Genomic DNA, 13,162 nt, shown 5'->3' on the forward strand with positions numbered 1-13,162 from the left:
AGTGGTGAATGCCCTAAACGATCTTTCATCTGAATTAGAATTGTGAAGAATTCACACAGGTGGATGTTTTTAATCTCAAACATCTGTAAGAGAATCACTGTGTGATACAGGATGTTGGAAGAGTATCTCGTTCAGGTGGAAGGAAACTTATTTAATAGACTTCCCATTATTAATCCAGGTGATAAGGAAAATTAAGGAGTTTTTGGCAAAATAAACCAACTTCTATAAAATGTTGTACCTGTAGCAGTTTTCATCCAGATGTCTGTCTTTTTTCCTTCCAGTGAATCCTTCTAAAACTAGATGTTTGAATTTAGAATGATAAGAAATAAAAATACTTCTTGCTCAGCGGTCTGAAATGTTATATGATGCTTCTCACCGTAAGCAAATAATGAATTATAGAGCATTTGAAAATGAGTACTTGATTATGGTGTAGGCCCTTTGGCTTTTTTTTAAAGTGTCATTTTGTAATACTACTAAGTATTAGAGTTCTTGGTTTCCCTTACCATATTGCAGTTTCAAAGTTGCTTTCATACTGGTTAAAGAATCATAAAACCTTTAATTCATTTCCTTCGGTTTGTAGCAGCAGACCAGGTTTCTTTCCTTAGGCTGTATGTACAGCATACACAACTTAATTTGAAATATGTTGTCACGGCCCCTCCTGTAGATCAGCGAACGTGGAATGGGTGAAAGTTGTGGCTACTGACTTGCTTGTATCCCTACCGAGAGAGTTTGTCAGATTTGTCACCTGATCTCTGACTTCTGGAATAAAAATGAGGGACTTTATTCCCCTTAAAACCATTCATGTATGCATTGCTGTTGGGGTAGTATATCTACTTGTGACTGAACTTGATACTCCTGGGGGAATTCGGTGCCAAATTAAAAATCTGCAAAATTCTATATATTTTGTCAAAATAACACACTATAAACTACCAAAATAATTGAAACTAGCATGATTATTTAAAAATACCTGTCAGCAGCTATATCTGTAACAATACAGACAACAAAATTTTTCCCCTGGAGTATAGAGTTAAAGAAACCCCTACAATAACCCAATTCCTGTTTGTCCCACCCACACCCCTTGCCCCCCTGGAGCCCAGCTGTGGGGCGGCCCCCAGATCAGACACCTGCATCCCCTCCCCCTCAGAGCCCAGGAATCCAGAGGGAGAAACAGTCTGTTGTTGGGTCCTGGACTTGTATGGAGTTTCCTGCACACCACCACCTTTTTGCAGGTATGCCGGGAACCACAGCTGTCTGGAACTCTCCAGTTCCCCCTCCGCCCTCGGCAGTTTCTTCTATTTGCAAGCTGGGAAGCTGCGCTCTGCTGGGTCCAGTGGCCCCTAGCAGTGGCCAGCAGCTCTGCAGCACCAATTCCGCAGTGAAAAAGGAAATTCTGTGCAGATCGTTAATTCTGTGCAAATTCTGCATTGCACAGTGGTGCAGAATTCCCCCAAGAGTAATTTGAGAATCATCAACCACAGTTTCATCCAAGCACACTTGTTTGTTAAGTATCAGAGGGGTAGCCATGTTAATCTGTATCCACAGAAATAGGTATATCCACTTGTTAGTGTGTATCCACAGCCTGTATGTGTAATTTTCACTCTATGCATCTGAAGAAGTGGGTTTTTTACCCACGAAAGCTTATGCCCAAATAAATCTGTTAGTCTTTAAGGTGCCACCAGACTCCTACTTGTTTACTAAGAGAATTTGATATTTTGTACTGATTCACAGAGTTAATATGTGTAGCACTTTCTACATACTAATACAGTGTTATCTTGATTAGGTAAATATTGAAAAGTGTCCACTTACTCATGCTGGCTGGGTGAAAAATACTATTTTAAAAAACATCTGTTCGGTTGTCTTCCTCCCCTTATGTATTCTGTTTTACATATTCAAGCTTTGGCTCTGTGAACAATTGAAAATTACCTGATAATGGTGACTTCCTTAAACAAAGCAGTTCTGTAAAATAGGTAACTGCTAATAGACTCTAATTTTAGGTTAGAAATGTGTGTTAATTAGAATCTGGGCACATAATCATGTCACCTCTACTCTTGAACAGTATTGCTTTCCCTGTAGGAGAAGCAGTGATTTAATGTTGACAGAGTATGTACTATTTTATTTCAGTATTGAAGCTACCAAAGGGAAGACTATTGTGCAGGAGTACAGTGATACACCTCTACCCTGATGTAAGTTTTTTTGGCTCCTGAGGACAGTGTTATATTGAGGTAGAGGTGTATTATGGTGTTCTTCAGTCTACTGCTATGTGTGCCCTAAAGAGGAAGAAGTAAAGAGAAGCTGCTCACAAATAGCTTTAAAAAATTTGAAAAATATGTGGCAGAGCAGAACATCCATTGACACTAACTGAGCAGCCAAAATAGAGCTTGGATTATATATGCTCAAAATTAGATACTTATGGCTATCGAAAACAAATTTGAAACTCCCCTGCAAAACTTGCTCATATAAATAGAGGCAGAAGCTCACTAAGAAAAAGTAAAGCTCTTGAGATAAAAGCAAATCTAGTTGCCTCTCTTTTAACTGGAAACCTTTCTTCCTAAAATCTGTGATTCCTGTTATTCAGTCTGTGGGTTGGAGTGGCCTTCTCCCAATGAATCATAAAACTAGAGAATACTGAAGGACTCAATTAGTAACATTAATTAATTTATTTGTCATATTTTGCAAGCTTAAAAAATGTCTTAAACTGCATACCTATAAGGTTTGCCCTTATGTTAGCCGGGGAAGTGATGCACTAAGGTATTTGGATTTAAAGTGAAGACTTTAGTAGTGCATAGTTAATATTTGAAAGAGAAGTGCATCTACCCTAAAAGTAGTGCCAGCAGCATTGTGTGAAGAACTCATTTAGCCAAAATTAAGCATCAGATAAACTTTTTATTTCAAGTAAGTTTAATACAACTTAAAGTTGGATTTTGCCCAAAACGCTGGTGTTAGTGCCCCCTATCTTGGCGAAGGTACTATTGAAATTTTCAATAAAAATGCAGAGGGCTTCTGTTTTATACTTCAGTCATCACTGGTAAAGGATGTGCAGGTTCTGTTTTGTTTGTGTGTGAACAGAGCTGAGAAGAAATGAATATGACCAGGTTTGTGGATATGCATGGTTTCAAACCTTGATTTCTTCTTGTTCCCCCAAAAGATTTGCACTTACGATGTTTCTTTCAAAATTTCAGTGCTGCATTTGATACGGTCCTTGGGATAAATGTTGCGGTAAAGAAGCTGAGTCGTCCTTTTCAGAACCAAACTCATGCAAAAAGAGCTTACAGGGAGCTTGTTCTTTTAAAATGTGTCAATCACAAAAACGTAAGTGTATTTTTCTTAAGAATTTAATTTATTTTCAAATAGTGCTCCTACTAATAGTGAACAAGAGTGCATAAAAGTAAGCCTTAATTATGGAAAGGTCAAAACTGGTTAAATGTGGGTCAGAATTGGCAAATTATTGTAGATAGCAAAGACTGTTATGAAAGTTTTGACTTCTGAAGTATTTGAAATGTAAAACAATGGAAGTACTGGAACTTTGGTAACATATATTAATGTGTCTAATATTAAACAAGAACATTTTTTAGTTAGACCCAATCTATATTTGGGTTTATGGGTGGGAGTGGGTGCTTTGTTTCCTTTGAGGTGGGGAGGGGAATGAGGTTTTTGAATCGATGCATTTGCATTAGTAGAACCCCCCAGTGTAGGTACTGCACCAGTGTAAAACTGGGTTACTGCAATGCAATTTATCCCAGTAAGTTATACTAGCACCAGGGCTATCTTACAGTGTTTCGGTGTGGGTTTGCACATCAGTGTGGTACACCATTGTAAGTTTCCGTGGTCTAAGCAAGAAGGCTTTTACTGGCCTCCATCTTTCAATCTGTCCAAAAAAACAAACAGAAAAACAAACCTAAACAAAAAAACAACCTGTGCTCAAGGGTAAACTTTGAGACAGAATCATAGTTTGACAGTACTTGCCTATTAGCAATAGTGAGATGGTACTATGCTGCTGCTGCTAGCTTATCTGAATAATACGGAAGATATGTTACATTTTACTTGTGTAAATCTTGATTGAACTTGACAATGCTTTGACAACATAAAGCCATCATACTGGTGCAAGTACTAAGTATCCTAATTACAAGAATACCAGGATATGAAACTTTTAAAGGATTTTGAGAACTATTTCCAGAAACATAAGGCATGTCTACACAGCAACTAGACACATGTGGTTGGTCCATGCCAGCTGACTTAGGCTCATGGAGCTCCTGCTGCAGGGCTGTTTAATTGCTGTGTAGACTTCCGAGTTTAGGTTGCAGCCCAAGCTTTGGGACCCTTGCAGGGACTACACAGCAATGAAACATCTCTGCACTCCAAGTCCCGCAAGTCCAAGTCAGCTGGCATAGGCTAGCTGTGGGTTTTTCTTTGCTGTGTAGATATATCCATAGAGCAAACAGGTTGATGAGGCATCTCTGTCTGTGTACTATTTGGAAGCCGTTTTTCTAAGGATAGAAAATACTTGCACACCACTTTTTCTCTCAGAATTTTTGAGTGATAAAATACATCACCAAGCTATTATTCTAGGCACAACATTTTAGGTTTTATTTCATATGTGGGTGGGAGGAGAAGTGGTTTCATGTAACTTAAATGTGACCTTTTAAAAAATGTACAAGATCTCTGGTGATACTTCAACACAGATGCTGCAGTATTGTACTTGTACGTGTGAAATACATTAGTAACAAACCAGTCTAGTTTCACTGTCAAAGTTGAGTGGAAAAGTAAATCAGCAGTATAAAGAGAGAGGGAAACTGAGTTTTTGTATTTGTTTTAATAACCACATTGTCTTGCTCTATATTTAGTGTGTAAAAATTCATATATTTAAGGTTTCTTCATGTTTTATTTTTATTTATAGATAATTAGTTTGTTAAATGTATTCACACCACAGAAGTCACTGGAAGAATTTCAAGATGTGTAAGTACTGTGGTTCTTAAATTTTTCTTGATAAACATTGTCCTGAATTTAGAGGCATATTCTGTACTTTCTTACAACTTTCTGGCCGTGAAAAAATATAGTACTGAGGATAGAATCTCTGGCCTGTAATTAATCTTTAAATGTTACAGTGAGCTCCTTGAGAAAATCTATAACTAAAGTTGTTGTGGTGTGTGTGTAGTAATAGAAAATAATGGAAAAAGTATCATCAGCCCTCTGCCACCTTTACTGAGTACACATGGATCTGTAATTACACAGCTGTTTTCCTTTAGATAGAATGACAGTCAAATAAATAAATTCAAGACAATAACTCAATGTGGATAACCTGACATGCTTTTCTGAGATCCAGCCCATCAGAATCACCGTACCTCCATCCTTAATTACAACCTGAATATATTTCTTAACCTAGATCTTGTATGTGGTGGTAAGAGATCTGTCGAAGTATTCATGAGGCTCCAGTCAGTGTGATATCTAGGTGCTAATGTGTGTGTTGTTGCAGCTTTGGAATGGATTTATTTGATGAATGGCATAAAAAAGGGGTTGTACATTAACTTGGAAATTAATCATTGCTCTTTATTTCACAAAATGCTTTCCCTAATTTTGTTGATGTTAGGTCAGTACACAGTGAAAGGAAATTTCAGTGTGACATGTTTATTTCTTCATCCTATCTGTAACTTCTGTGTAAATTTAATCTGTACCTAGGTTACATTAAGAGAGACAACATCAGCTACCAGTCCTGCTCTTAAATTTTGTTTGGTAGAATTGATGGTTTTAATGGATTTCCACTCTCTTGTGAGAGTATATGTTCATTTTTATTCAAACTTTTACTGTTTTTAGATCATTGTTTTAAACAAGTTAAATTATGACATTCAATATTTTTGCCTTTTACTAACATTCCAACACTCATTTTTCAGTGACTTGCATGGGGTCCTACTTAAAAATATGTTCTGATGCTAGTTATAAAATACCTGAGATGAAAAAAAATTTTTTTATTCCTTATACTGTAGGTATTTGGTTATGGAACTGATGGATGCTAATTTGTGCCAGGTTATTCATATGGAGTTGGATCATGAAAGAATGTCCTACCTTCTCTACCAGATGTTGTGTGGTATCAAACATCTCCATTCAGCTGGTATCATCCACAGAGTAGGTAGTGCTTTGATAGTAACATTGACAACAAGCATCTTTAAAGGTGGCATTTATATGAAATTTGTTTTTGCTGGTTATCTTGTAAATCAGTATTCCATTTCTTATTCATATTATTAATAGTAATGTGAAAACCATATCTGGTTCAAGGACGGACAGACAGACAGACATATATGTGATAAATGAAACTCCAAAAACCAAACTAGTTCTGCAGATGATAAAAGGGCATTTTCTGCAATTTTTTTGTGTTAAATGAGACTAAATATAAACACAAATTAGGGAAAAATATAAAATACATGATATTAATATTGATAGGTGACGGAATGTCAGTAAGGATGCTCCAAGAAGCTTATGGTTAAAGCAAGGGAATAATTTGTATTAAAATGAAATCTTTTAAACAATTATGTACGACAATAATATTAATACTCAAGGTAAAATCGGTAAATGGTTGCTCAAAATTTCAAAGCCCTACGCAGCCGATGTCCTGCCTTTCTGCAGCTCTGTTGGGCCTATTTGCTGTCCCAATCTGCATGACTAATCCTGCTCCTTTGTGGGTTCCAGTTCCTTTCATTCCTGCCTTTTAATTTCTTGCATGCAACCATGTGCCTGGAACTTCTTGCCTTCACCCTTTCCTCCTTCAAGTTCCTTGTTAAAACACAGTAAAGAAAGTTTATAAACTCTAGAATGGAACGCAAGATTCCCTAATCTCATTGTTCCTCTGCTGCCAACAAATATCTGTGAAACTCACTAGCAAAGTGTCCCATCCCTCTCTTGTGCTGGTCCACACAGAGAATGACAACTTACTGGTGGTATTGATTGCACCATTACCCCCATTGGCAGAGTTCTCAGCAGTAGAGATCTAAAGGCTCCAACCCTGCTGATGACCCATGTGGGTGACAGTATGATGTCACATGCTGGAATTTCTGTCTTTTCAGTTTGACTTCAAAACCTAAAAAATTATACACGCGCTATAATGTTTTTTAACATAGTTTAAGTTTGCAAAGTCAAGCACTCAAATGTTAGGAAATGGTTGAACTAAGATTGCCCATGCAACCTTAATTTGGCTACACAACCCTGATTCATCCCCAGAATAGGTCCATTCTGTGCACTAAATGAGGCAGGTCCTGTGGAAAATATAGTATGTGATCATGTAACTAAAGAATGATTCATAGTGCATATACACAAGAGGTCCTAATTAAGGTTGTGTGGGCAACCTTAATTATGTAATTTCCTGACTTTTGTGTGCTTGACTTTGCAATCTTAATAATGCTCTTTCAAAGTATTTTTGTGTGCATGTAATTTGTACACAAATTAACTAAAAGAATGCATGCAAGAAACATATATTAAGCTGCCAATGTTCAATACAGTGTGGTAGCTTATATTGATTTTATGGAAGGTTATATGGTATCTTTCAGCATGTTGAGCCTTTCTGTTAACTGAAATAATTTTTCTTTAGGATTTGAAACCCAGCAATATAGTAGTAAAATCAGATTGTACACTCAAAATCCTTGATTTTGGACTGGCAAGAACAGCATGTACTAATTTTATGATGACTCCGTATGTAGTAACACGGTATTACAGAGCACCGGAAGTTATCCTCGGCATGGGATACAAAGAGAATGGTAAGTTGCAGCAATGAAGTATTAAACCTTTTCTCTAAAGTGCAACTCTCTCAGCAGAATCTCACTGGCAGGACACCTTTTGAGTTTTCTATCTCTAATGCTAATGTAATTTATAACATGGTGTTTGAGGAATAGCTTTTGTCCGGTTTCTTCTGCCTTTCTCTCTACCACTGCTCTCTTTATCCCCCTTCCCTTCCATTCTCACTTGCTTCACTCCACGTAGTTCTTCATTCCTATTACCATTGTTCCATCCTCAAAAAAGAATGCATTGTTTATAAGGCAATTATACTGCTAGATTTTAAAAATCGGGCAGTATCACTATAGGAAATAATTAACTTGTTGTAAGGCGTCTTCACTTTCCCCCTGTTTACCACCCCCACATTTGTTGCTTCATTTTCATCATGTCTATTTAAGCTCTCTGGGCCAGGGAGTGTCTTTATACAGTCCTAGGTCTATGTAGCACCTAAGACACTTTGGACACTGTATTAATAATAATAATAATACATCTTAAGTATCTTAAGCAAAGCTTTCAGTAAGGACAGTGTCCTTGAATTTCATTCCCTTGTCAAAAAAAGTTTTCAGATGATATCCTGCGTTCTACTCGAGACCTTCAGCCAAGTGCATAATTTGATCATTTCATTTTACTTTCATATTCCTTAGCCTGGATTAGCATTATATGGCCTGGGAGCATACCTTTTTTGAGGTGTAAAGCTTCATTGTGGCTGTCTAACCTGAGAGTTCCACAGAATTTTCCTGAGTCAGCTGTTATGATGGGTTCTGTCCGATACACAGGGCCCTTGACAGTACAGTAATTGGTGTGGATCAAAAATGCTTAATATGCCTGTAGTAGAATGTGTCCTGAATTGGACAAGAACATTCTAAATAACATGAAGAAGAAGAAGAATAAACTAATCTGTAAAACTGTAAATATGCAGTTTAAATTTTACAAATTAAAAATCTGTTTGTCGTAATTTAAAAAAATTCTTTGATCTTTTGTCCTTGTTGCACCTAACATATGATAGTGGATATCTGGTCTGTTGGGTGCATAATGGCAGAAATGGTCCTCCATAAGGTCCTGTTCCCAGGAAGAGATTGTATCCTTCTTCACAGTGGTTTCAGGGATTGTAAAGTATAATAAATATTTAAAGGTAATTGAAGGATTTAAGAACTGATCAGAAAAGCATTTTATAGAGTTAAAAAAAAAAAAAGCAAGGCCTACCTCACAAAAACTGAATTACTGTCTAAGCAAAACTTAGGAAAAAGCGAAGTCAGTGTTCTGTACTGTTGAGAAACTCATCTGTTAGCAGTTTGGTTTTCTGCATTCTTGTGTTTTTATTGTAGATAGTAAGTTTATTTGTTTAGGTTTTTTTAAGTTTTCCACTTTTGTTCATGACACTTCATAATTTGATCATTTCATTTTTACTTTCAGTTGATATCTGGTCAGTTGGGTGCATCATGGGAGAATTGGTGAAAGGTTGTGTGATATTCCAAGGCACTGATCGTATCCTTCCCTAGTCATCCTTGAATCCTTTTTCACATCCACCAAAGATGCACAATTATTTTTATCTATTTATGTATATAAAAGCATAAAAAAGAAAACAAAATATTTCACTACTATATTTTAATGGATCTATTGTAATGTTTGAAATTAGTGTCATTAACCAAATAGCTGAACTTCCTTTTTTTCCCTCCTACTTACTTGACAACATTTAACATAGTTCTTACTGCTTGAACGCTTATTATTCATATTAACAACTTCACATTTTGCAGCTTTAAATGGATATTGCTAGGTTAAAAAGCAAATTTCCTTGCCAGTGTTTCTAGTAGTTAAATCGCTAAAACTGAAATCTCGAAAAATTTACTTTTCACAATTTATGCTGTTTGCTTCTAGCATTTCTGTATTTGCACAGTGAAAATAATCCTACTCTCAATAGTTTGTTTTTAGTTTTTTTTTGTTTTGTTTTTTAGGGTTTTTTTGTTCTTGTTTTTTTGGTACTTGTATAATAGCACACAGCAGTGCTGCAGTCTCTCAGTTGGAAATGCTGCAGAAGAGGACTGTACATTTAAAAGTAAAGACCTTTTCTTTTGGATTTTTTTTTTTTAATTTTACGGAAGCATTTCTGTTGGTCTTGGATTTTTCTAAAAGTTTGTTCTTACAAACTTGACATTTTGGTCTCTTAACTCATTAAATACATCTGGTTAAGATGGCTTAAACTATCTTTGCCAATAGATATATTGTACAAAACATTATTAATTTAGTATATTTCAAAGCCTTTTCCTACAGGCAAAGTATAAAACATAGCTTAATTATTTGTTTCCAGTTTATAATATAAAAATTGGAAAGGAGACTACATTTCTCTCCATTTTAATTATTCTGAAAATGAAACACTGAAAAGTGAAAGGTTTTGTGGAACATCTAGTTCTGCATCAATAAATAAAATTTTATTATCCCAGCTTTTTTATCTATATAAAGGAGATTCTGTGAAGGTATAACCTCTATTAAAAAAAACATAAACATGTAACAATACAGGAATTTAAATCTGACTGCTAAATTCATGACACTAATCTTCAGCAGTTGATTAACATGCATTAATTTAACAGCACAAAATAATTAATACACAATTTTTTTCACTCCTTCTTCCCTCGTATATTTATTGTTTTATCCTTCAAAGCCTTCAGACCAACCTAACACAATTCTTCATGTATGTTGTATATCTTCTCACTTGCATGTTAATGTTGGTTATCCTGATTGCTGTCTTGATTTATTCATAAATAAATCAAGGGAATTTTTTTCATACTTGTCAGATATGTATATAATGAATCAGTTTCCCTTCTGGAAGGGTAAATAAAGCTCCACCAATCTAGATTTAATGTAGTATATACTATCTATATTGTAGGTGTTGCTGGTAGCTATGCTGATAGTTAATATTGCCTAACATTTTCCATTCTAAGATTCTGTTTCTAGTTGCTTATAACTTTGTCAAACTTTAACCATTTGGGCTGAAATTTTCTATTTCAGGTGTCTGCCTCAGGTATATTTTTAAGTTTCAGCTAAAATGGTTCAGCAGTTTCATAGAATGAGGTTGGAGAAAAAATACATTGTTTTTGCTCATGTTACATTCTTACAGCTGTTTCACTGAGAATCCCTAGCACCTCCATCCTTTGGTGCAGGCACTTGAACTCTGGCAGAGAGGGTTACTCTAATGCCAGGGATATGCCTTTGATTGTCTGTGTAAAAATCACCCACGTTTGGCCTCAGAAAATCATGGTTAACATATGCACAGTAGGCGTTTGTTAGAGGCTGGTGGCATTATTCTCCAAAGATTCTGCCTGTGCTGAGCATGCGCTACCCCTAAAAAACTTGCAGCGTTCAGGGTGGTGTTTTGTCACACCCCTGAGCGAGAAAGTTGCAGCACTGGAAAGTGCCAGTGTAGACAAGCCCTAACTGGTGATACTTTTGAGGAGAAACAACCCTTTGAATGTAGTTTGGTGGAGCCCCTACCAGAAATCAGTTTTCCAGGTGGAAACAATATTTTTTGTGTGTGTTCAACAACTTTTAGTTTGTGCACATTGTTTTAGCATGAGACTTAACTTTAGTAATTTTTTATTTACCATGCTTTTGATGTCAGTTTTCCATTTGAATGCATGGAACAAACAAATACATTATATTAAAATAATCTTTGCACTAGATGTCTATTTTTAATATGCATCAGTGCATATCATGGGTATGAAAAGTTCTCAGTAGTGGCTATATTTTTGGCAGACTAACTGAAATTTAAGCACTTCCAACAAAAATTTCTAAATAGAATTTTTTTTATCCAGACATGCCATTTTGTTATACTCTCCAGCTACATAAATAGGTATTCTAGAAAACTTTAGATGTGACATAACTAAACGTCTAACTTGTGACTGTTAACAGAGTTGGTGTTCCGCAATATGTAGTACTGCATTAGAATCCCAAATTCCTCTGATTCAGAAAATGATTAGGGATTCTGTCAATAAGACGGTCAGATCTTTGAGATAAACTCCCTTGCATAAATTAATTTACTTGCTGTCCAAGCATCTTCAGCCATATATACCTTTTTAATAGATTGGACTGAATTCTCAAGAACTGCTTCACAGTCAGTGATGATAGAAATAATACAAGAATAATTTATCTGTACAGTCCTCTTCAGACATTGCTATGCTTTCTATTACATAGCATGTAATAAAACACTTAATAGAGCCACATGCCGAATATTATCTGACCCCCAGACTGTACGGAGAAGACTAGATGCTTCAGTTCCTCCCCTCCTCTACTTTTTTTTCAATGTAAATAAGTAGAAAAATCCTGGAATTTCTAGCATAATCCCAATAAAACACAGTAATTGTGGGTTGTTTTCCTAACTACTCCCAAGCATCCTCTTTATACTGTGACAAATTGAGATTCACATTCTTAACCAAAATGCTGTTTTAAAAGCCAGATAAATGAGACCGCTTGCAGGCGAGATGCACAGTTGTCATTTAGATAGTAGGGAGGGCAGGGGGAGAGTTGGGAAGATGCATCTTCCCTAAGTGTGTTACCTCCTGTGAAGTTACATTTGAACTCTTAATAAGCTATGGTTATACTACAGCTGAAGTTGACATCAGTTATGTCACCCAGGGGTGTGAATTAGCCACCCCCCTGAGCGACATAACTTATGTTGACTTAAGCACTGATGTGAACAGCACTGTGTCTGTGGAGAGCTTCTCCTGCTGACATAGCTGCCGCCACCTCTTGGGGGTGGATTAATTAAATTGATGGGAGAGCTCTCTCCTGCTGGCTTAGAGTGGCCACAAGCTGCACCGCTGTAAACTCTCTGGTGTAGCCATAGCTTATGATTGAAGAACAGTCATTGTTCTCGTTAGGTATTACCATAATTGATAGTTTAAAAACAAAACACTTATATAGAAAATTCAGATTTGCCATTTAGAAGCCATTATGATTCATTAGAGTTGGATTTTCATTCCATCTTCTCAGGAAACAGTTTTTGGATGAAAAATCGCTGTGATGCAGACTTTCTTAAGTAGAAAAGTTGTACAAAATTCTTCAGTCTGAATGTGATGCAGTTATTATTTGGTCAGGTTTGTCCTGATCTTTTTCCTGCCCTTTATTAACTTTCTTTGTGAGGTGTTTTGTACCTCTTAAGTCCAGAAGATTCAGCACCAATCTTTCCTTTCTCTCGTCCCTGTCTCCCTGAACAAAGTGCTTCATTTTGGATACCTATCTCCAATCCTTTTGGATTCTGTCAATGCCACTTTTAAAAAATGGCCAGTAGATTCTGTTCAACAGAGATTTACACTTTATACATTTTGCCATACTTTTAGTCCTTCCTACTATTGGGATTGGAAGTCTGATTTTTGGAAATCAAATTTGTTCTTTGTATGACCGCTGAGAATGCTGT

The 13,162-nt window shown here is 36.2% G+C and overlaps 1 protein-coding gene across 6 annotated transcripts in view; it reads left to right on the plus strand.

Annotated features, from left to right (window-relative positions):
• Window positions 1–13,162, plus strand: part of MAPK9 (mitogen-activated protein kinase 9) — a 57,898-nt gene that overhangs the window by 19,553 nt on the left and 25,183 nt on the right. For all 6 annotated transcript variants that reach the window (XR_005583473.1, XR_005583474.1, XR_005583475.1 and 3 more), the window contains 5 exons: window positions 3,180–3,309; window positions 4,895–4,953; window positions 5,979–6,117; window positions 7,574–7,739; window positions 9,169–9,240. Coding sequence is in view for 3 of the 6 variants with exons in the window: in XM_039483599.1 (XP_039339533.1) it covers window positions 3,180–3,309; window positions 4,895–4,953; window positions 5,979–6,117; window positions 7,574–7,739; window positions 9,169–9,240 (566 nt within the window). In the remaining 3 variants the exon portion in view is untranslated. The remainder of the gene's footprint in view (window positions 1–3,179; window positions 3,310–4,894; window positions 4,954–5,978; window positions 6,118–7,573; window positions 7,740–9,168; window positions 9,241–13,162) is intronic.

This window comes from Mauremys reevesii, linkage group 8, assembly GCF_016161935.1.
Source record: "Mauremys reevesii isolate NIE-2019 linkage group 8, ASM1616193v1, whole genome shotgun sequence".
NCBI classification, from domain to species: Eukaryota; Metazoa; Chordata; order Testudines; family Geoemydidae; genus Mauremys; species Mauremys reevesii.